General features: G+C 44.5%; 1 protein-coding gene across 2 annotated transcripts; it reads left to right on the top strand.

The window, feature by feature from the left end:
* Window positions 1-112: 112 nt before the first annotated feature.
* nkd2b (NKD inhibitor of WNT signaling pathway 2b) lies at window positions 113-24,094 on the top strand. 2 transcript variants are annotated; one of them, XM_035164804.2, is made up of 10 exons: window positions 113-406; window positions 530-556; window positions 660-751; window positions 19,209-19,269; window positions 20,060-20,187; window positions 21,683-21,778; window positions 21,875-22,016; window positions 22,470-22,530; window positions 22,618-22,742; window positions 22,863-24,094. In XM_035164804.2, the coding sequence occupies exons 1-10, from the start codon at window positions 382-384 to the stop codon at window positions 23,465-23,467; spliced, it is 1,362 nt and encodes a 453-aa protein (XP_035020695.1). In that variant the 5' UTR covers window positions 113-381; the 3' UTR covers window positions 23,468-24,094. The 2 variants fall into 2 exon arrangements, with proteins under 2 accessions (XP_035020695.1, XP_035020694.1); XM_035164803.2 differs by having other exon boundaries at window positions 22,615-22,742.
* The last annotated feature ends 932 nt before the right edge of the window (window positions 24,095-25,026 follow it).

Below are 25,026 nucleotides of genomic sequence, written 5' to 3'. Positions count from 1 at the left end.
TGTTTTATTTTTCTTCATAAAAACTGAACCGGAAGTTCCCCCCATGTTTTGCGCGTCTTTACGCACGCTCCTCTGTGTGCCGCTGATCGGAGCGCGTCAATGTTCAGTTGGACTGAAGTGAAGTCCGGATACACACACACACGCGCACGCTCACACACACAGATCCTGTGTCCTGCGCCCCGTTTCACACACGTATCTCTTCTCTGCACGGAGACAACTGATGCTTCGATGAAGAGGAGATTTAACGACCCGCCTCTGGATGAAGTTGGAGATTTTTTCGTGCCAAACAAACACAATGTGACCATGTTGAGCCAGTGACTGTTTCATCCGCGTCCGATTTCGGAGTATACCCTCATCGATCCCGGGAAGAGAGACTTCAACATGGGCAAACTTCAGTCCAAACACGGTAAGAGAGGATGCGGCTGGAAGCACTCAACGATGCACATTTAAAATATTTGTATTGTGATCTCAGAAAAAAAACTAACATTTGTCTGTTCTGCATCTGTTCCCTGATGGTTTGGATCTGAAGCGTGTAAGCGCAGAGAAAACCCTGAAGGTGAGGATCGATCATTCATTGTGATGAAGGTCTATAGATGGTGATAAAGTAATCGATTTGATTTGAGGCTGATGGATGGGTTTTATTTCTCTTCATATCTCAGGAGACAGTTTTGTTGTGAACGCCTTCCTGCGCAAAGGGATGGAGGAGTGTGAGAGGTACAACGCGACGGATCACAAGCTGAAGAACATGCAGGTATCAGGCCATTTCTTCATATTTGTTTTTCTTCTTCCTCCAGATTAACACAACAAGCAAAAAAGGGAAATGAAATGAGACAGTTCCTTTGCCGATTTTTGAGACTTTGTGGAAACTAAATCTAACACAAAGAAAAACATGAAACTAAATGAAAATCTAGGAAATTATTTTAATTATTTTAGATGATTTTTCTATCCTGTGCTTCTTAAATGATCGAATCTAGACTTGTTAAAGTGCCTGTAAATGATGATGCTCATGCATGTTTGTTTATGAGTAGCATGAACACAACTCATTGTGTGTGTGTGTGTGTGTGTGTGTGTGTGTGTGTGTGTGTGTGTGTGTGTGTGTGTGTGTGTGTGTGTGTGTGTGTGTGTGTGTGTGTGTGTGTGTGTGTGGTTGTGGGGGGACAAAAAGCAAGTCCCCTTTATGCTTAAGGTTAGAATAAAGGTTAGGCAAGTAGTAACTATGGTTAAGATAGAGTAAGTCTCCAGGAAATCAATATAAGTCAATGTAATGTCCTCTGAAGTCATGAAGACATGGCTGTGTGTGCGTGTGTGTGTGCACGTGTGAGTGTGTGTGCGTCGGTGTGTGTTTATTTGCTGATAGGATGAATCTGTCAAGCACTTCAAAGTTGTCTTGCTGAGGCTGTTACATCCCCCTTCACCTTTTCCTGAAAGATGAGCCGCAGAGCTTCTTGACTCGAAGGGGAAACAAACTGTATTCACGCTCATGTGTGACGACACGCTGGTGTCTCTGCTCAGTTGTAGGCTGATGTTCTTTCTGTCATGTCTGGCTCCGGCACAACACTGCAGCGGTTATTCCCCTGCCAGCATCACTGGATGGGTTATGACAGCCATGAGCCCTGTGTGTGAAGTGGCTTGGCCAAAAACACACACACGCACGCACGCACTCACGCACACACACACACACGCACACACACACACACACACACACACACACACACACACACACTCAGAGGCTGGATGGAAAGGTAGTCATGTCTCAGACTGAGGGGATAAAAAGTTTGCTCTTGTGGCTGCTGGCATCATGACTCAGGGCTGTGTCTTTTTCCTCAATGCCTCCCATTCTAGTGCGGCTCCCAGTGGGCAGCCCTCTGTGGCATAACATTACATCACTTCAATTAGCGTGTCGTTTTTTGAGGGGTACGAGAGTGGCAGAGCTCTCAGACAGAGAAGTGCGAGAAGTTCACACCGAGGCACTGACGATCGGTGAGGGTGGGTGGTTGTAATGGTGGAGGAGTTATGGATTATATCAGGATCGTAAACCGCCCACTTGTGGCAAATTAAAAGACTTGAGAGAGAACTCTGCTCTGCTTCAGAGGAGTCTGAGTTCACACTCCCCTGAAGGGAAACCACCAAAGGCACAAGCTTGGCACTTATTAGTAGGTGGGACCCACCCTCACCACTATCAAAGTCATGCCCCTGATTTATACGGTGTCATTAGAGGCTCATTCTATCAGCATCAAACTAAGCAGCTCCTTCCAACCAGCTTTAACTCAAGATTGGTCGAGCAGCAGCTGAAAAGAACAGAATGCAGTCAAATCTGTTATTGCACATGTTGGTCTTCATGTGTCTTAATGGTTAATTGTGACAGAAAATCATGTTTTTGTTTCAGAAAGTAACATGGAAACAGTTTTTTCTGCCTTTCCATTAACTCCTGTGGCATTATTTTCACCATCATTCATGCTGCTCTGGTACTGAGAGCAATATTTGTCATCTATACATTTGAGAGATGACTTTTCTCTGCTTTAAGTGACAGTAAACTGAATATATCTGGGTTTAGGGCTCATGTTTGGACAAAATTAGTAATTTGAACATGTCACTTGGGACATGAGGAAAGTTTAATGTTATTTTGTAACTACTTTTGGATTCTGGATTGGAGCCCGACCGATTTATCGCCTGGTTTTATATTTCTTTTTAGTACTTGAATTACAGTTTTTCATTATAAGGGATATAGTCAAACTGTAAAATATCAACCCTCAATTACATTTCTTTTTCATAAGGGTTTGATAACAACCTCAAAATATATATATTTTTTAATATATCGATATAGGAAATGTTCTACTCCCAAATGTTATGATTGTCTGCCAAAAATCTGTTTTCGCCGGGCTCTACTCTTAATGGACCACATGATTAATCTTAATAATAAATTCCATGTAGATGAATTGACAATGGAAATACTGGTTAGGTGTAGTCCTGATTTTAAGTGTGAAATTCCACAAACCCCAGTGTTATTACATTTTAGTGTGTAAACTCAATATGTGTCTGGCTGCTTTTAGACAGTGACAGCTCTATTCGTGCTGTTTGAAATGAACCTATACCTACATTAATATAAGGACACATTATGTCCCCAGGGATGTTGAGTTTCCCATCTAACAGACATAATTAATCTCTTCTGTAAAACCAGTAATACCATTTCCCTGTTTGATCCCACATACTGTTAATTAATTCTTCGGTATAGGATTGGATTACATTGACACTTTTCCAGATATAATTATTCTCTGGGGTTTAGACCATGATAAAACAAGTCCAAGTCAAACAGAAAACAGTAGCAATATCATTTTATTTAGGGGATTTTAAGTTTTTAGATCAACATTTACTCCCCTCCCCAGAGCATTTCAGCATGTGGCTCTCACCAGACAGCGGTTCCACGGCTCTGTCCCGGCTGCAGGGACAGTTGAAATTTCTTATAATTTCATATAGGAGCAGATTGGCCAAACACACTGTTTAGCTCTGACCATCCCCCTCCTCATTGTCAAACGGGGGAGTAGGATTCCTGAGCTGTCTGGCTGCGACTTCAAAGCGCGGAGCTGTGAGTTATAAAAGGGCTCTGATATCAGTGGAGCCTCCGAATCCTCACCCCTCGATCCCCCCTGCCCTGTCCTGGGGGATGGGCCCAGGGATGGAGCACAACCGGGAAGAAAAAAAAAACAACAAACAAGCGCTAAGAGAGCCCGTGCCCAACATCGTTCTGAATCTAAATCATGAGTCTCCTCGACAAAGTAGCAGCTTCCATCCGACAAGCTTTCAGTGCTTTGCTGCATTTTAGCAACAAAAGATCAAAAGATGCAAAAGGCTTGTTTAATTACTGATATCGCTGCAAACCATGATCCAGGATTTCAGCTGGCAGGTTGCCCTCAGTGTGTAATCCTATAGCCTCCTTTAAGTGTAGCATGAGTGGACAAAGAGAGCGTGATGTAGCAGGACACGTCTCATCCTGGCTGCAGTCATCCAGGTTTTGACACCTCTGTGCAGGTGTTCAAGACAAGACAGGCACCTGGTGTAATGTAGGGATATTACAGGTGAGATCAAAGTGCTTGTCCAAGGTGTAGTTGCGCCTCTCGTTTCCGAAAAAACCGGAGCTAACTGTGTAGTTGTTGAATATGTCAAATGCAGAAAAGCCCCCCAAACCTTGTACTTATCCAAACCCGTGTTCATTAGTGGAAGAGCTCCGTGAAGGTTCACTGTGTTTCACCTCTGGAAACGTCAACACATCAACAGGCCAGACCCCCTCTCACACACACACGCACACGACTACAGTGCTTCATTTCGGAGATTCAAACAGACATGCTTGGATGCCCAAATAGTGACAGCCTAATTCAGCCTTTCAGCACCATCTTTTGTCTCAAAACTTCCCACAGACTTGGCCTGAGCGGAGCGAGTGTGCCAAGAGCTCCAAGACGCAAATCTATTTTGACTTACGAAGAGTTACATAGCACTCACTCCGCAATAATAAATTAGGTTTAAGAGCAGAGTTCCCAAGCAGCTCACTAAACTAATTGTAAGCTAATGTTTTTTTAACTTTCATTTGGAATCTGTGAATAAGAGTTTCCCCTTATATAAAAGTCCTCATTTGGCAATCCGGCTCAAAATGGATGTTTTGTTTGGACATTTTCGCCACTGGGCATTCGGGCATATCTTCTCGTCACCGTGTTAATTTTGAATTGGCAGTATTTGATTTGGAGCTGACGACGGGATATCTGTGTAATCTTAAGGCTGTGGCCCTAAATGACATTTTATTTTTCAGTGCACAGCCGCAAGTTGAGAACTGAGGTAATTGCTTTTTTGGTTTTGAGCTGTGGGTATGGCAGGACGTAATCGTGCAGCACTTCGAGACATCTTCTCGTCAACAGCATCTCATGACTTTTCTCTACCGCCTCCACCACAACCACCAGGGACAATAAAGGCCTGTCACCGCTGCAGCACGACCAGGGAGCGATACACACGGCGGAGGGGACACAGAAAGGTGTGCTCATACTGTATACGGTATGTCTTGCTTTTTGAAGGGACTTGAAGGCATTTGGAGAGTTTGTTTTTTTCCACCCCTCCTTTTTTTTTTTTGAAATTGGCTTCACAAGAAGGCGAGCTGTGAGCCTTCATCTCTGAATGAAAAGCATGTGGCTGGCATCCAGAACAGCGGGGTCTTTCAGCACGGCCCCGGCAGACATCTGTTCCTGGTTTGTACAGCAAAATCCTGGAGCACGGAGAGGGGCTGTGGTGGGAAGGGGGTGAGAGAGGGTGGCGGGGAGTAGGAAAAGAGGGGGGAGGATGGGGGAGGAGTGGTGGGTTTAAGTGTGTGTGTGTTTTTTTTTTTTGGGGAGAGATATTTGAGGGGCTTTAAAGGTAGTGGGGGGAAGGGGAGTAACGGAGGGCCTCATCCGCCTTGTCCACTGCATTGTTTGGTCAGGAGCTGACCATTGATCTCACCTTTCCTTCCACGTAAACTTCTAACACGTGTGAAACCAGCAAATCGCACCACGTTCCCCTCCATGTTGGTTCCAGTTTGTCCACAGCCGTGTAAACATCATCACCTGATCGCCGTCAACACACGTCGCTTGTGTGAGGGGCTTGTTTGAGCCATTCTTTCATGTTGGAGTGTCGAAGTGTGTGTCACCACATGGCTTCGCTTGTGAGTCAGAGGCCGGGTCCCTCTCTCTCTCCCTGTGTTTGTGAGTGAGTGAGTGAGTGAGTGAGAGGTGGTTTGTGTGGCCCCTGCCTAATGGAGAAAGACATTAGAACACTGCAGGCGGATTGGATGTTTATTTTTCTGAGGATATTTATACTGTGTGAAGGGACTTTGAAGCAGTTTGCTGTGTTGGTGAAGAGAGCAAAGGGCGCGGGTTCACAAGGCTTTGGCACAAATCACGGACTGCATTAACCTTGGGCAACATTAACTAGCCTACGGGCCTGTGTTAAACCCCCGACATCTTTAATTTCAAAGTCACAGCTCGAATTTTACTCACGGCCCCCCTACAAGATAACTTCTATAGGTAAATATTAAAGCCACCTTAATATAATACAATAATGTGGTTTATGTTGTGCAGCTGTTGTGTATTTTACTAAACAAATTTGCAGTTATAGTCATCAGATACATTGGTCACACAGAGAACCTGAGGCTGTTGCCCATTTCACACTTTGTAACCTAAACATTGTCTTTAAAGAAATAGTTTGTTTTCTTGCTGAGAATTAAATTAGAAGACGGATACCAGTGTCATATCTGTACAGTTTATATGACGGCACAGTCAGCAGCCCACCACAGCAAAAGCCTGGAAACATGGAAACAGCCTGATGGTGTCCAAAAATAAGAAACAGTCTATGTGAACCTCTTCGGCCAAATTCAGACAGATGTTAGCCCTGCAAGAGAAAAATCTACTCTCATTGATTTCAGTGGATCCAATGGTAAATGGACTGTATTTATGTAGCGCTGTTTTAGTCATATCGACCACACAAAGCAGTACCTGTCACATAATCCATTCACACAGTGTTACTACATGCTGTGCCTTTCCTGTCTCACACACTGGCATCACAGCCATCAGGGGGAGAAGCCTGGGATCGAACCGCCAACCTTCTGGTTAGTGGATGACCCGCTCTACCTCCTCACCCGCTCCAAGCATTGCTGTGCAGGAGAGGTGCCAACACAGTGGGCTCTGGTAAAAAACATAAACGCTGCCCAATTTTTTACGCTATGCAACATAATGCCTTAATAGATATACACAGCTAGTGCTTGTTGACAGGCTCTCTAGTTGTAGAGACAATGTTTTGACAACGTTTTGACAACTGCTGTTTTACCAGAACCGCAGATATGCCATGCTGTCGGTTATACTGCCCTTGAGGGCATATATGATCATTTAAATTTCTCCAACAGTTCAAAGTAGAAGAGGAATGACAGTCGCTCCCCTTCCTTCATTAATGGATCTCTTATCTGCAGACATATGGAAAGAAGCTCTGCCTCCTTCAGAGATATCTCAGCCCCATGATTGCCACTTTGAAGTCGCTCACTCCTTGTCACTGCTTTTTATGATATTTATGAGATATCTGTTCTGGTGCTTCACAGAGATCCGCTTATAGCTTCACAGAACCGGTTTGCAGCGAGTCATCACAAATGCAATTATTTGAAAGTATGTGAACTTCCTGAATGTAGCCAATGCCAGGTTTTCAGTGACACTGCATGACCCAGACGTGCATGGTCACCGATGACAGCAGGGAGACCTCACTTCCTCTGCGTGATGAGTGCGCTGGTGGCTGTTCGGGGGCAGCCCCGTTGAGGGTTAACCCTGGTCTATGTCTTCTCTCTCGCTCCTTGCCAGGAGAAAGAAAATACCTGAAGCTGGAGCCCAGTGCTTAGCGCTGACATTTTTGGCAAAGGCTGCTGGATCCAAGTCTGTGTTTGATCTTGTGCTTCTTCCAGCCAAGTAAAACACCGGGAGACTCAAAGGTTATTACATTTTAGTGTGTAAGGTATGTTTCCACATAAACCCCTGTTCCCCTTAGAAAGCTTTAGCTCTTTTCCAAGTGGACTTCATTTCGCAAACCTTAGAGCAGCCAAGGGAATATTATATTTTTTCAGTTATGGTTGTTGGTGGTGTTATTATACACGGCCATTCCAGCCGTTGTAAATTGATTACATTGTTTTAATTAGAACCTAGGTGAGTATTCACATCCTGAGTCCTTCCTGGAGAGGACAGAGGATGCTTTAGATTCCAAGTGGAACTAAAACATTATCAGACGAGACATTGCAGGTCTATTTTTGTTCAATATTTTGTTTCTTTAAATATTTGCAGATTGAAAGGGAGACTGAGGTTTTGCTTGTTTGCTTAAAGAGGACAGGGGATTCCTCTTTTGGACCCAAGTTTGTTATCCCATAAATTCAGCCAGTGGAAACTTGAGATGGACTCCACAAAGGTCAGATGCTGACACACTGTATATTCCACAATACACGTTCGGGGGGGAAACTGAAGTCGCTCTCAGCACAATGCGCTGATGGCTATAAATCTTAGACATGAATACGTCTACTTTTTGTGTTTGCGTGAGAAAACCTGGGATACAAAAGGACAGAGCAGAGTGAGGGGCAGCAACACCAGAGAAAAAATGTGGAAAAATGATGTGATGTTTTTGAGATACTCGTATACGCTGCTCATATTGTGATGCACTTCCATTCACTTTCTCTCTATAAACAGCCTTCAGAGTCACCCGTCAAGGCTTCGAAACTTCATCCTTGCTCTACATTCCTGAACCTGACGCCCTGTTAGGTTTGAGGCTGGGGAGTGGAACACCGCACAAACCACAAACCCTGGCTTCCAAAAAAAAAAAAGTGTAGGGTACCCAGAGCTGCTGGCGATCCTCATTGTTGTGATGCTGCTGTTTGAGGCAAACACTCTGCTTCTTTTCAAAGGGTTTCAAAGAGCGGGAAGTGTTTTTTGCCGTACAAGGAGCCGATACCTTAAATTCATTTGATGTTCACGCTCACCTTGGAAATTTTTTTGAATTTATTGCAGAGCTGTGTTCATAGGTGATCCGACTTTACACACTATCCATCTTCTTGTCGTACAATTTCATATACAGAATGGCATATAGCACAAGATTTATCAAACACACCCAAACCCAGACCCCTGAGGAAACTAGGCATCTTTTCTCTCCGCTGTGAGCTGAGCCTCCCCCTCTTTGGGACCCCAAGCCTGCACATGTGTAGGTATCGCTATTACTCAGCTCATAAAACGCCACAGTACCATCTGAAAGTGGTTAGCTGTTGAAACACACTAGCGGCTTCAAAGCTCGGATCCGGGCTCTGCAGACAGCCCAGGCCCGGCCCTCCTTCTGCACATCACATTCCACTCCGCTGGGGAATGGCTGCAAACTCGCTTTTGTTACACAAACCTGTTCCCGTCATCAAAACCCTCAATGGGTCTCCATTAAAAGGAAGTGGTTTATTTTTGTCATGGGTGGTAATTTTTCAGGGGGAATTTAATTTGGGATATAAATGGTTTCAGAAGGGTTCTTCGCATGTGTTTGGATGAAATAGGAACCTGGCGGTTCCCACATTCTGCGTTGGTTTATATACCCAAACACCTTTTGTGCTCTTTCTATATGTAACAGAAAGGGAGGAAGAGGATGAAATAGTGCTGAAAGAGGCCACTGTTCTCATTTCCTCTGAAGGCAGCCTTCTTTTCTTCCCCCCACCCATTTCTTTCCTGAGCCCGTCCACTTCAAAAGCTGACCTGGCCCTGTGTGCCATGTAACATGTTTACCTAAAGACTCATTTCAAATAAACAGCAGTTTCTCTCCGCGACGCCTGCCCCCGCTTTACCGAGAACCTTTCAGACACACCATCTGCTCACATGGGGCTTCACGAAGACAACGCACTCTTATAAATATGGATTTTATTTCATGGTATCTCTGTGGAGGGACTTTACAGCTTATAGTTTCATTTAAAAAAAAGTCTTGGTTTACAGTGGACCAAATTGTGTTGAAAAGTAAGAAAGAAGTATCCCAGAAAATCGGCTTTTGAGAGTTGGTGGTAAAACGTTAGTACCGCTGCAATGTCTTTATCTATCACCAGCACCTACTTCTTGGTGTTGATAGGGGCTGACTGATCCTATCACTTCAAGAATGCCAGTGTATCAGAATATCTGAACTTTTACCCCCAGTACCATGTGCTCAGCTTTGAGAACCGCTCCATCCTGTTTGCGCCCGATTATCTCATCGCTTTTAGAGTGTTAGTGCACCTCAGCACCCTCTGCTTTTTGAAGCATAAATCCGCCTTCAAGAACTGTTATCAGACATTAAGTGTCACACTTTGTGCTTTTAAGTGGACTACCCCCAGACTTGTGTGTGTGATAGAGAGCGAGGCTCCTTCAGGCTTGTAGCTTTATACCTGAGATAAGATAAGAATATACAAGCAGCCGGGCTAAGCTAACTGCAGCTCGTGTTTAAGTGCAGACTCTTTCATGGCCTCACAGCACCGGTTTGCAGTAATTATGGCCGTGAAAGCGGCGGCTCTCTTTGCGCTCTGGAGCTGTAGAAGGAGGTGGAGCTGAGCTGAGCTGCCCTCTGCACCATAGCCTTTTGATCTCTGCTTGTGCCATGGATGAATTACGTTCCAGAATTTCACACTGGGGAACTGTGCTTGAGAAACACGCAGCCAGTCTGTCAGGTCACTAAAGTGCACACATGGCAGCCTCAGTCCAAAAGGAAAAAAGGGCAGATGTTATGGTTTCAACGGCCGTGGCCTCAAAAATCTTCTGCTTGGTATCGTTCTGTGATGTGTCACAAATAAAAATTATAATTCATGGGTTTGCATCATGCGGCTTTAAAATTCTTGTCTTGTTGCCATGATTTCAAAAGTAATTCATCATATCCTTTTTATTTTTTTCGCCCTGTAATTTTCTTTGAGAATTATTCAACAGAGTTATGAATGAGCTTTGCGTGATTTTGATGAATCAGTAATTGGACCTCATCTGTTCATCCTCAGCTTTTAACTTTGTCCTCTTTTTTCATGGGACGTTGTGCCTCATGTGCCACAGCGTTACAGCCAGTGGCCCTTTGGCCATGGTCCATTTTACATATCCAGTCTTCCTTCTCTTCGTCTGAAGATCGCAGAGGCTCCTCTGCTTCCTGTGCCCAGCAGGAGGGTATTTTTAGGAATCCTCAGGAAAACACTTGGTGTTGACCCTGGGATGACCCCCTGTCCAGTTCCAGGCCTGTGAGGAACTTCACAGCTTGGAATTAAGCCGGTTCTTGCAGTGTCAAGAATTCTTGTGGTCTTTGAGACTGGCAATCCCGACCAGATGGAGGAGACAGCAGCACTGGTCAGTCAGAGATAGTTACCCAACAGCATTGAGGAAATAGACGGCAGATAAAAGAAGTGCAGACACTTTGAAAATACAGCATCTCTTTTTTTCTTCTGTTGGATAGCTTGAAAATATTTTGTGCAGAAAAATAAGCTGTGCAGCAGTCTGCAAAGCCAAGGCATTTTTTTCCCCCAAAGTATGTTGGCAGGATGGCCTCAAGCCTTAAATATTTCATTGTTAGGAGGAACAGTACCAATTATGCAAACAAGTGGTGTCTCCTAGGACCTGAGGTTTGGCAGGTGTTGAGGAGAATAGTGAGCCTATAGCAGATGAGTTATTAGAGGCCCTGTCTGTGTGCTCGCCTGTCTACCTTGGTTATTTGTTGCATCCTGCTGCACTGAACTCTGTATTTGGCCGTCTCTAACCAGTGAGCCTGGTTCCCCCTGAGGACTGAAGGCAACAATAGTACATTACAACAGCCATTCATCTCTGTTTGCTCAATATGCCTCCCAGATGGATGTGTTGAGAGTCCACGCTACATTGCTGGCTGATTAGTCACGGCCACATAAGCTCCTCTTATCATGGTCAGTCATATGGATCTGCACCTCTCCGTTACCCAAAGGAGCAGTAACTAGTGGGCTGTAGAGGTTTGACTTTATCCCTGAACCTGTTCTTATCCTGATGTGTGACAGGTTCAGGGAGCCAGGGTGCCGCTCATCCACCAACTCACCAGCTTTTTAAGAGCAGCAGCGCCTCAGGTTTAAGTGAGCAGCCGAAGAGTCACTGTGGATTAGAGAGACAGACAGAAGCAAGTACTTGTGCACCACAGGGGGCTTGCTTTTGCCTGAGGGGTATGTGGTTTAACTCAGCTAACTTGAGTAACAAATAGAAGTTACAATTGGATTGAAAAATATATCCATGTGAAAGGAGGCAGGTAAAAAGCCAACTGGCACTAATAATGTGTGTAATTCTGAGCCAGTCTCCGTGTGTTGCAATTGAAAGCAGGTGACAACTAGTTAGGAAGCGACTAGAGAAGTTGAAAAAAGGTTGATAAGGCACAAATGGCTGACACACTGAAATGGATTAACTATTGAAATTGTGAAAATGAATGGAAAAACAGTGGCCATAGTTAGATAAGTGTATGTTGCTGTAGTTAACATTAGCTTGTTTGCTTAAAGGGGACAGGCGGATTTGGTAATAAAGTAATGTATTGAAAGTTAAGTAGTAATGTCAAATGAAGATTATTAAATTATTAATCGTTTTTTTTAGTAATCAGATCAGATACATCCAGATCCTTATCTGGATCCACAGTAATTACGAATCTACACATGCCTGATTTTTTTAAATAAAGATCTCTGCATTATTTCTTGAGAAATTCCCCAAAATGTAGAATTTTTTTTCCATCCACTCTAAAAGTTAATGAGCTCTTACTTGGCCCATAACCCATCCTTCCAACAAATTTAAATAAAATCTGTCCTGTATTCTTTGAGTAATCCTGCGTAAGCACATGAGAACATTCGCCTAGTATGTAGTAAAGTAATGAAGAGACGGAAGAATTAGTTGGTAAACTAAACAGATAATTGCATGTACAAACACAAACTGACCAAAGCTACGAGACAATTCAATTTTAACAAAGAACTCTTGTAACAATATCCACTGGACTTGTTTGTAATCCACTGACTCGAGCATGTTCAGAACATGACAGGTAGCGGTGACACGCGGTCACATCAGACAAAGATGGCCGGGAACCACTCGTGTTAAGTCCTCGCGTGTGTTGCCGCTCCTCCACACTGGTATACAGCTGTCCTACCCCAGCATGGTTTGTTTACATTTCTCAGTCACCCACAGGAGCACTGTAATGCCTGCAGCTCCAAAAGCCTCCAACCACAGAGCCGCGCCCCTATGAACTGCCAGGCCGGGTTTTCAAACCTGTGACTCAAATCCCTCGCAGCTTAACAAAACGAGCAGTGAAAACAGCGGTGTCGGTGGTTATCTCACAGGTGAGAGCAATTATAACTGACATGTCACTAATAGAGCGACGGCTGGAAACCCGACTCTGAACTCCAGCGGGCGGCACAAAAGGAGCGCCCTCGCAGATTACAGTGAAACAGTTGTCATCCGGCAGGACCGGACAAGGTGGAGTGGTGACTGTAACTGACGCACAACCAGTTTGAAGAATAGATTTATACTGAACCATGTGAGATCACTGCAGGTGATGAGCTGATGATGAGCTGCTCAGCTGGACGTTCGCCGTCACCCACAACCTGGCAGTGTAAGGTCCTCTGTGTTGTTTAAAGGGCCTGTGGAATGTGGAACAAATCCCCTCAGCTTTATCAGCCTGGACGCGCTCCCCATTGGCCCGGCTTAAGAGTCAGGGGCCTGCGCGGGAGCTTACAGAATTTCACATGGAGGCCAGAAACAGAGGAACATCCTGTTTGAGTCTAACCGCCTGTCCCACACTGGCTTTGATATGCCGTCACCTTGCGCGCTCGCCTCTTTGTTGTTTGTCAAGGGTGTGAGTGAGTGTTCAAAATACGTTCTGTGTGTCTCCTGCCTCCCGATCCGTGTACTTGAAAGATTATTTGAACAATCCAGTTGAAAATTTAAACTGCAAGAATTTTTACAATCTAATATAAGGTCCATGTTTTCCCTGCCCGGCGGCCATTTAATAAAAAATGCCAATGAACTAAAGTGTGGCACAATTTCCATATCATGAGGCCATAATGAATATTTGCTCCAAGCCAAGGAACATGCAGGAAGGGCAGAAATGAATTAGGCCACTGTGTTCATGATGTGCCATTTTTACAAAGGTCATAGGTCACACAGCTTATTTTAATGCATAAACTATTTCTGTTATTATCTTGTGTGGCTCTTGACTTCTTTGACAAAAAAAGGACCTTGTGCTCTGGGAGATTGTGCAGTTTTCTATATTTTACGGGCTAACAGGTTTGTCAACTGACTTAAAAGACAATAGACTTGAGTTTATTTGCCTCCTTTATTCAACCTAGTTACTCTCCTTGTATGCCTTAGCGTGAGGCTGTGAGACGTGACATACTGGAGGCTTCACCCTTTGAAAACACTGCTCGACTTCAGATTTAAATATGTGTTTAAATATGTGTTTCCAGTTTTAAAACTTTTAAACAGAATAAAAGGAACAGACAGTGTCACTTGTGACTGTTAAAAGAACCAGTTTTATTATACTTTTGAGCGCATATAACATAGCGTAGTCATATAAAAATCCACAGAGAGACTATTGCATTACACCACCAGGCTCGGTTACGTCTGAATTAAAGCAACATGCTCTCTGTGGAGCTGTCATAATGTGTGTGGCATCAGGTTTTAAAACCTCCTTCAGTTTTTTGGGTGTTTCAGACGTACTGAACCATGACAACCACTTTGTTTTTTTTCCCTTTCCAGTAACCGATCAAATACATGAACTGTGTTATGATCTGCTACGTCTATAATTTAATACATTTGCCTAACCCAGATTCAGGAGTGTGAATCCACTCGCTGGTATGAAACACATGGTTTCCAAGTCCCGACAGTAGCTGCCTGTGTGACAGCTGAGGGGAGGGCGCTCATTACATCAGACTCCTATCAAAGCCTGCTTTAATGAAGGCGAACTGATTACAGAACACCGGTGACAGATGCAGGGTGGTCAGCCAGCGATGCTAATCTTTGTTTATGCCGTCCAGCAGGTCGTGAGCAAAGTGAAAGAGCGCTGATGCTGCGAGGAGGGGTTTGCAGGGGCGTGTGGAGTTTAGCAGATAGTCTTTCCTGATTGAAGAGGGAGCGGGTGACTTTCAGTGGTTTACATGCTGCTCTTACATAGACAGGCAGGCACGCTCATCTCTCCTCACAGCTGTTGTTACACTGGTACCAAAGAGGCTTCGCCCCGTTGATTCATGTCCTGCCAAGGGGAGAGGTTCTGCCTCCTGTTTGACCTCAGCGAGAATCCCACCACCCTGTGAGCGCCATATCTGGGACATCTCGGCCACACGGGGCCGGTCCAGATAACAGGATGGCATTCTGCTCTGATCTCCTTTCCATTCACAGGGAGACATGTTGTGGCACACTGATACATAGATAAAATACCCTGATTAGTGGACAAAGGCATATTTGAGCCGTCCTCTAATGACAAGCATTCAAAATTTGGAGATTTTTGAGGCTGAACTTGAAACAGCTCCAAACCTTTACTGAGGGTCCTTGGCTCAGTCATGTTAGCAACGCATGGTTATAAACTGAATAGTAAAAACATGGTCTAAGCTTGTGTTTTTACTGTAATTACAATGAACTTTAATAAGCGGAGTAACTCAGATCCAGCAGTATGTGCAACGCTGTTTATTTTAATATTGCTGCTCACTACTAGGTGAGGCCAGTGCGCTCTGTTGACTCCTGAGCACCATAATTACCCTGACCTGGAATGAAAGCCGAGGCCTGACGGGCCTTAAGAAGAGGGGGCTTTCTGTTCAGCCGTCAAGAGACCAACATATTGTTCTTTTACTGTCTTGCAGGAGAAGAGACAAGTTGTGCAACAGGCCTCCTTCTCTCCCTGTAGCTCCCCATATTTTCAGCCCCTTCCCCCACCCTCCACCCCTCGTCTCCCTCTGCCTCTCCTCAGTATATGACCGCTCACATCTGGTTTTGAGTCAAGGCCAAGTTGGTTTCTCTCGGAATGGAGGGCTTTTATTTCTCAATGGCCCCGCTACCTCTCCGGTTTCATTCTGCGGCGAGGAGTATGTAGATTGTTTACGTACTGGTGTTCCTTTCTTTATAGTGATACTTCTCAATCCTCGTTTTCATCAGCGTCGCCCACAACCATTCCCAATTAATGGCCCGTGGGAGGAGGGATGCTGGTTGGCTGCTGGTCATCAAGGCTTTCCTGCATGTGGCGTCCCTTAAGTGTCCGTTCCAGGTGACTTTTTATTTCTAGAAACAGTACATCCTGGAGAACTTCCACTGTTTGGCCACGGTTCGTCTCCCAAGGCCCCCTCTGCATCAAATAAAGGAAATAACTGAGATTGTTGGCCTGGTTTGGACAATGGACTGCACACTACAATTTAAGGGAAACAGATTTTTTGGGGGGGACAAAAGAAATAATTAAATGTACAGTTGCTTCACCTACTAACCACCAGCTAAGTTCTTTTTATACTAACTACAGCTTTATCGAAAAACAAAAAGAAGCTATTTGAAGTATTTCGGAAAACCACAAAGCTTTGAAATGACATGAGGAAGCTTCCAGACAGTATCCTGTTTTTGTGTTTTTTCCCCAGCATATATTTGCACTCGGATACGCATCCACACTTCTGATCAAGTTGCCATATTTCATACCCTGAGGCCAGAGGAGCTGTGTAAACAATCTTAATGTTAGCCTCCCTTGTTTTTGAAGATGCAGTTTTTCAAAAAAACTGTTGTGCGGCACATGATTTGAAGAATGGACTAAAAAGAAGTCTGTATTAGGGGCCTGAGCTTGAGAGAGAAGGGTGGTGGTGGTGGTGGTGGTGGTGGTGGTGGTGGTGGGGGGGTGTTAAAACAAAGATGTGCAGTGTTTTCCAGTGGGAGGATGGGTGGTAAGCAGGCAGAGAGTGAGAGAGAGACTGCTGGGGGATGTCTGATGTCACCTGGTAGGGAGCAATGAAAGCTGCTGGTTACCCTATCCCACATAAAAGTCTGGCAGTAGGCTGAGGCTTTAGGGAAGCTTGGCAGAACTGCTGCATTAAACAGGAACAAACATCACACACCGTCTCTGTCTGTCTCTTATGTCAAGACGTCTGGGAGACGGAGCCTGTTTACATGGAACGCTGTCAGCGCTTATTTCCAATGCACTGTTTTTTTTAAAGACAACGGAGATCCAACACCTTATCACTTCCCTGTCAGCCTGCTTGAAGTGTTTGTCCCGCACATGCAATGTTTTCATCTACCTCCCTCCCACCCATAGCTAATATCACACACTGCGTGGATGTGGATGTACGACAGGTTTCAGGTGTATACGCCACTGGTGGAAAGCAAGGAATGCTTTGCCCCCAAAGTGCTAACACATTCGGGCGGCCTCCGGAGCCGTTTGTGATCTGATAGTGAAAGAATGAGAGCTGCTAGATGCCAGAGCTAAGTTAATTACACATGTGGTGGGCAGATTTGAGCCCGACACCGTGGGCGATGGGGATGGAGATGCCATGTGTTTCGACATTAAACTTGCAGACTGTGGTCAGACCCAGCTTTGCTCTCTCATTAGCTCTCCCAAATGGATGTAATGGAGGTGTGTGTGTGTGGAGGGGGGGGAGCCATGTGTTCAACATAAGCGCTGGTTCTCTCCTCGTGCAGTCAGCAAGACGTCTCCTGATATCTGAATTTTAATTAGAGACGGGGCTGTCTTTTGGCAGTCGGTTTATTGGCTTCATTTCATTACAGTCGAGGCTGAATCCCGTCTTTCATTTGGAGGTGCCTCTACCTTGCTCTGCAGCCTCATGGGAACGAGGATGAGAAGAATCAATGGTTGCTTTTGATGTTCCTCTGAGCTGCGTAACAGTGTCTGTGTGAACTCCCTCATCCTTACACACTGCCCTTCATTAGGGGACTGCGCTACAAAGAGGGGGAGATGAAAGCATCCAGCGCAGGAGGGAAACAACAACTTGGCTACACGAACCAAAAAAGGAGGATGCATAGGGACGCACAAACGCTCCCGTCGTTTCTCTAGATTTCTGTGATTTAAGGTTGCTGCTTGTTTGGGGCCCAGGGAGTGGCACCGGTTGTCTGCACCTCTCCCAGCAGCCTTCCAGCAAACCCACCTCCATCCCACCAGGAACTGAAGTCAGCAATAGATAGGCCCTATCTCCTTTCAAACACATCGCATCCTCCTCTGCCTCCACTCCTTATCTGCATTTCTCCCCTTCCATCTTTGTTCCTCTTATGTTTCCTTCCCTCCTTTCCCCCTTTGTGCTCCCTTTCCTCCGCTTCATTCTTTATTCTTTATTCCTCCCGTTTTACTTCCTGCCCCTCTTCTGTGTCGCTCCCCTCCTCCTCCTCCTCCTCCTCTCCCCGAGGCTCGACTCCCATTCTTTCGCTGTGTTCTCTCAGTGTCTCTGGTGGCCAATTTGCAGGGGGAGGTGTCCGAGCCTTGACCCTGAGACTCAAGTGGCTCCCCCCTTCAGCAGTGAAGGTCAAGGCCTAGATTACAGGCTGGAGGTATCATCCTCAGAAGTGAGGAATAATCACGGGGTATAAGATTGTTAAATAGAACCACAGGCCCTGGCGCTGTCATTACTCTGAGAAAGAGGGGAAGAGGGAAGGAAGAGGGGGGGGGGAGTTGGTTCACCTAAACGCATGCAGATGTTCTGACTCTCGCTTGAGCCTCCGCTCTGTTGAAGGTACATGGAGTTCTTTTGTTTTCGAGCATCTATCTGTTTTTTATTTGTCTCGTTTCAGTGGGCCTCCTTGATTCAGTCTGGTGAGATTTTATTTCAAAGTGTGTGTGGAGCAGCTTAGAGGACTGAGAATGACGTAAATAAGTTGAATCATTTGTTGTTTAAATACTTGTGGTTTAGGGCCTGTGCTACACTTAATTTTCATTGTTTCCACAATCCAGTTGTAAGAATGGCTGTGTGTGTGTATGTGTGTGTGTGTGCGTGTGAATGGGGACCCTCTGTATTAGCACATGTGTGGGATGGTTATGAATACATTGTGGTTCTGTTTTATGCAGGATATAGATTATTCACATATGACGGTGGAGCCTTTTTCCCCTTCCTCCCCCTCTGCCCCACTTTTGTTTTATGGCATTGGAATTGTGTATTTAATCAGTCCCATCCTATCTGCATGGAAATTTCCATCTGGCAATTATTCTCCATTCAAAATAAATACACACATGTTGCTGAGAGCTCATTGTGAGGTTTGTTTTACATAAACCATAAACTCAGAGTCAAGTTTTCAATGAGAAACACAACAAAACTTTTTTTCTTTTTTCCTAAACCCTGGACTTCTTCCATCAAACACTTCTCAGTGGGTTCCATGTCAGGCAGGATGAGAATAAACAGCTAGAGAGAGCGAGAGAGAAAGAGCTCAGATGATGAAGTGCATTAAGGTTTTTTTTTTTGGATGGATGCGAGAGGTCCATTTGAAGGGCTTGGAGGAATCTTGAAAGCTTGGCTGCGGCTGCGCTCGCTGTATCCCAGACAGTGAAACACAATAAGCGTGCAGATGTTCAAAGTGTTTGGCGGCGCTGGAGCCTCCAGCCCGCTCCCTCTCATCTGAGTAGGAAATGCTTTAGCTGGAACTGTTTGTTTTCTCTGTGTCTGTGGTCTGAACTGTAGATTCACTTACATCTCTCAACCCCCCCTTCTCCTCCTCCTCCTCCTCTCCTCTCTTCCCTTGTCCCAGGAGTTCTCAAATGGTGTGCTGAAGGAAGGACAATTCAGAGATCAACACTGTCCCCTAGAGGGTAGGTGGAGAACGATGTCTTTTCACTCGTTGATAAGCTTTGTGCGAAAAACAATCCTTGAATATTTTATGGTGCAGGAAAGAGATCCGACATTGTATGAAAGATTAGTATGTATGAGAAATTGGTATGTATGACTCCATAAATAACACAGCATGAAACGTGGTATATACAACATCTCTATACCATTCACAAAGTTCATGTTATTTCAGGATGATTGTGTAATTTTGCATGATGAAAAAAGCAGTTTTGTCATCTGCCTAAGTTTTCATTACAACTAAAGAAGCTTCATGGACCATAGAAAGTACTGCTCTGTGCAGTGATTATTTACAATGAGGCTAACATCAGAAATGCAATCACATGATACCCAATACTAAACAAAAGACTGTAAAGGATTTCCTGGACATCACAAGCACATTTAAAAATCTTTCTCATAATCTCATCTCTAATCAGAGTTTGAACAGTTAAAAGCCACTAAGTCCAATATCAAGATGTTACGGTTACATTTTGTGGGCTAGTATATATACTGCCAAAAAGAGACACTGATGCACATGTATTATGGACACAAAAATACAAAAAGAGAAAACATTTTTTTTCCTTTTTGAATGAATGGTATTTTGTATGTGAATACCACATTTATAAGCACATGAACAAGGGGTTCTAATTGAAGGTTTTGGTTTAGTGAGGCCTTGATATTTTCTGCGTTAGAGAAGCACACAAACATTTGCCTATTTTCCGGGTGAGAAAACACTACTTTTGTTCAGAACTTGACTGTTTCCTCTTGCATCGACAGTGGTTCTTCCTCCGGAGAAAGCTGAGGGCTGCGAGAGCTACCTGCAGTACCTGCACGCAGAGGACAGAGAGCGAGAGATACTCAGAGATGCCTCCAAAGCCGCTGGGAAGAAACGCATCAGTCTGGATGTAAGCAGTGACGGATTGTGTTTTACATGAGCTGTGTGTCGAGTTAAATTAACATTCCAGGCCTGTTCTGCAAGATGTGTGCATATTGAACTAACGTTGAGATTCCTTTACGTGCTTCTAATTACACCTCAGTTGCATTGGGACAATAATTATTAAGGGGGAGCGTTTATTCCTATTTATCTAGTCCTGAGGACCTGGGCATGGTATTACAGCACCAAATGAGGCACAGGCAATGTGGAACAACTCTCTCACTCACTCCAGCCGCTTAACCTTAGTAGTTAGAGCTTGCATTCATTTCTTAGAGACCTACCCTAACGCTCAGTGTAACCACCACTTGCCTAACCCTACTCCTAGCCATAACCCAAAAATCTGGTTTTCTCCAATTGGGGGACACAGATTTGATCCCCAGTTGGACTTAGCCATCCCCACTTAACTGACCTATAGTCTACAAGAATACCATCCATGCTGTCTTGGCTGGTGCAGATCAGTTGTTTCAACAGGGAACCGGTCTTGCTTCACATGACAGAATTTTTCAAGTCAGGAAAAGGTCTCTCCTAAGTCATGCGCTCAGAGCTGGGAGTGTTGAAACTGTTGTGTGTTTCGGTGAGTGAAAGTTATTTAAACATAGAACTTAGAAAATAAATGCATGGTGGGTAACCTCTATCCTAGCCACCGCTGTGTGCCCCTCACCCGCGCACAGAACATCTGTCTGTATGTTGACACTGCTCCAGACCATATCCTGATTGAATTTGGGGACCAATAAATAGAAAAAATAGATTGTAATGTTTAGACTTGGATGTTTTGGAGAAGTGCTTAGATCTGCCCTTTGGTGATCACTGCTGGATATGCGAGCTGGGGAGATGTTATAGAACCGTAAAGCGCTGCCTCTCTCTCAGGGGTCTCCTCCCTTGTAAATGTACACTGGCTTTCACACAGTGTCAGCGCTGCACCGTGCCTGCAGCAGGGCCTATATTCCAGATGTTTATTTTTCCAATTATGGCCATGTTACTAGATACATCTGAATCAATGTTACTGCCAAAAAGTTGTAACTGAGAGTGGTTGCGCTCATTTTTCCTGGAAGAAGGTAGAAATACAAAGTCATAGTGGACATGCTCTCGGCTAGCACCCTTTTCTCTCCGCTCCCCCCCACACACAAGGTGAAAGCAGCTGAATGGATTTTTATTGATAAATTCAGCACCATCCTCTCAGCTCTCCGTACATATTTCTCTGGATATATACGATTTTTAAGTTGTTGATCTTGCTTATTTTTGCTTTGTAAGGACCTCTTTAAAGTCACCTGAAGATAAATCTCAAGCATTCAGATCAGAGTGGATGGAATCATAAGTATGGGGGTGAATCTTGTGTACTTTGCTGCCCCCTGTTGTAGGAAATACTCCTTAGTTTGGTCTTCAGCTCAATGTTTTCCAAAATGTACATTTATAGTATAGATAGTTAGGATATAAAAGATATTCAGCTCATGTGTTTGTGTCTACAGGACTTGGAGTGTGATGTCTCTGTGGAGGACGACAATCGCCAGGAATGGATCTTCACCCTCTATGACTTTGACAACAGTGGGAAAGTCACAAAGGAGGTGAATATGTTGTACCTGGTGTATACTACAGAGTACTACTCGTTGTATTGATGATATTGATCAAATACCAACAGTGTGCTCTTCCTGTCGCTATAGGACATGTCCAGTCTGATGCACACCATCTATGATGTAGTGGACGCCTCAGTGAATCACTCCTGCCACAACAAGAGCAAGACCCTGCGGGTCAAGCTGACCGTCACTCCAGAGCCAAGGTGCCACCGAAGAGAAACAGGAGCAGGTAAATGAGATTAAAACTGAAATTTACAACTAAAAGTTATTTAAGTTTCAAATATGCAGTGTGACGACTCAGGATGTCTCATAGATTTGTAGATTTGGGGGAATAGTTTTAATTCTGAAACCCACATCTAACCACTCTCAGTACAGTGTAGTGGGGGTTAACAGTCTCTGTTCTGATGTTTGTGCAGTGCACTCAACAATTAACAGGAGTGGCCTGTACCGTCACATATTTTTCTGTAAATTTTCAGATTTGTTCTGCCTTGTTAATGGTCTGCATGTACGTTTGGACCTATCAGCTACTCACTGAAATATGTGAGTGATTATGTGAATTAGCAAATGTAACAAACAATTATGGTTAAAGTGGATTTTATGTAAAAACCCAATCTCTCTGTCAGTAAATTTGGATGTTGCTGAACACTTTTTGCTGTTCTGATCTTTTGTTTTCTCCGTTTAGATCGCAGTCACCAGGACGAGGGGGGGCGCTCAGCGGACAAACGACTGTCCTCATACATCAGGTCAGTTCCTACCCAGGATTAGATGTGTAAAAGTGTTGGCCACTTATATATATTTATATATATATATATTTCTTCCATTTTCAGCAGCAAAGGGCAGAGCAATGAGGCGCCGGCCACTGAGGGTCAGCATTACTGTGTGGATGAGAACACAGAGAGGAGGAATCACTACCTGGACCTGGCTGGTATAGAGAACTACACCTCCAGATTTGATGGTAAGTGTCATTTCATCGTGTGTTATACCCTGCTGGTTGTTGTGAATGTACTAAATGTACAATATTAAGTCTTCATGATTATATTACAATGACAAACTGACCTTCTGTCTCTGCCTTCAGGCACCACCCCTGCCTACCCTCCCCAGGAGCCTCAGGGACGGAGCTCCCAGAGCCAGAGCCAAAGCCAGAGCCAGAGCCGCTCCCGCTCCCAGGAACCAGAACCACAAGTTGTTCACCAGCGCCGCTCACAGGTCATCAGCGATAGCTACAACCCCACAGAGTCTCGAAGCAGGGGCACGCAGTACCTCAAATCGCCCAAAGGAAACTATAAGGGAAGCGGAGGAAATAACGGGGTCAGCGGTGGCGGCAAATCCACTAAATGTCATGGCTACCACCCCCCTCTGCAAACTACAGCAGGCCACGGAGGTCAGGATGTGTACCACTTACCGCACCAAACCCAACCCTCCAGCCACCATCAGCACCCTTTGCAATACAGCCACAGTAAGCGCCTGAGGGCCAGAACCAGGGAGGCCCTGTCCCCGACCAAAACCCCTCAGTCGCAGCCGCAGCAGCAACCTCCTGTGCTGCCAAGCATGGAGAGAGAGCAGGCGTCTGGCCCCCCTGGGAGCCCGGGGTTTGTGGTGCCCATGGTCCAACGCCACGAGCACCACCATCACCACGAACACCACCACCACCACCACTACCACCATTACCACCAGACATGACCGCCCTCAGTGTGCAGTGACTCAAACTGTACAGGACCAACCACAAGCGACCACACCAGTCTAAAGGACTTGACGTCATCCCACGGGAGAGTCTCACTTTCTGTCCAGGATCTTTTTATTCTCTTGCAAGCTATTCAGATATATCCTGAGATCAGATGAGTACTGAGGAATGGTGCCTGTGTGATGCCAGATGATAAAGGACCAGAAGGATGTATTCAGAAGTTATTGTGTAATAACAAAAATACGTGTGGCACAGCTTTGAAGTTTTTTGTGGATATTCCGCTGGGACTGCTGCGATCATTACCTGTTTTCAGTAAGGGCACAAATACCAGGAAGAAGCGGATCGAAGGACACCCTTTTCCCTCTTGTTGCTGTTGGTTGAAGTCCCAGGAAGCTTTACTGTATATCAGAGTAGGTGTGTTGTTCTGTGTGAGACCTTTCCAAAAACACGGATCTCAGGTGTAAAAGGTGCTGCTGCTCTCAAGCTTTTCACAGAGGCGTCCTCCTCTGGGGGACCGGATGTGGACTGAGGGGCTTCCTGTTTGGGGAGGGAGGGAGTATAAAATCACCACTGCCAGTTTTAATGCAAAAATATCTTGCTATATGTATAAAAAAATCTATATATGTAAACACATTTTTATTGTATAATTATTATACTGTATATGCATATTTCATCATGGATATATTATGCATATATGTATTTTGTCTTTTATATATTTTAATAAACGTTATATAGTTCATTTGTGTTGTTGCAGCTACAGTTTATTTCTGCTAAATTGATTGAGTGTGTGTGTCTGCTTCCTCTGTGCAGGTAGAAATATATCAACAGCTAAGTCTTATGTTATTTGTTGAGATTTAAATATGAATTCAAACTAATACTTTGTTGTGGATCCAGAGCAAATAATAGCCTGATTGAAAAGTGTTTGACATTTTAAATTCATGGGAATAAATTAGGCTTATACTATGCACACAATAGATTCAATTAGAACAATGTTGTGGTCGTTTGATCTGAATAATTTCCCCATAGTTTTGTTTTAGTTCATTATAACAAGGAATTGAGTAAGCAGCAAGTGGTTGTTGGTTTGATACAGCTGATTTTTCTTCTGAAAAGCTCTGTATTACCATCAGCTACATCACATTATTCTGAGAGAACAGCAGCAACCCTCTACCATTAATAACAGGGAACAGTCTGACTCCACAGGGTGGTGCCTCCAACCTGCTATGACTCTGGAGCAAGCAGCATCTTGCTCCTTGTGTGTTTATTAGTTTCTAATTTTATTACAGACAAATCTATTGATCTGCATGCACCTCCTCTGAGACTGACGAATTCAGCCGTTATGTATTTCATTATTTGGCACCTGTGTCTTCATTGAAAAGCTAAGCGCCTGTTTGACACTGATCAGTCTGAGTCAGCCACTAGATGGCAGTAAATAGTCACCAGTGAGGTGAACAGTGAATGATACAAAGACATCTGTGAGATCAGTGCTGCTGACCTGCTGATTTACACACACATGTATATATATCACTATTGTTCATATTGGATTACACTCATATAGTGT

The sequence above is a fragment of the Hippoglossus stenolepis genome, chromosome 8 (assembly GCF_022539355.2).
Source record: "Hippoglossus stenolepis isolate QCI-W04-F060 chromosome 8, HSTE1.2, whole genome shotgun sequence".
In the NCBI taxonomy this organism is placed as follows: Eukaryota; Metazoa; Chordata; class Actinopteri; order Pleuronectiformes; family Pleuronectidae; genus Hippoglossus; species Hippoglossus stenolepis.
The sequence above is the reverse complement of the archived record's forward strand: the minus strand, read 5'-3'. Positions and strand labels throughout refer to the sequence as shown.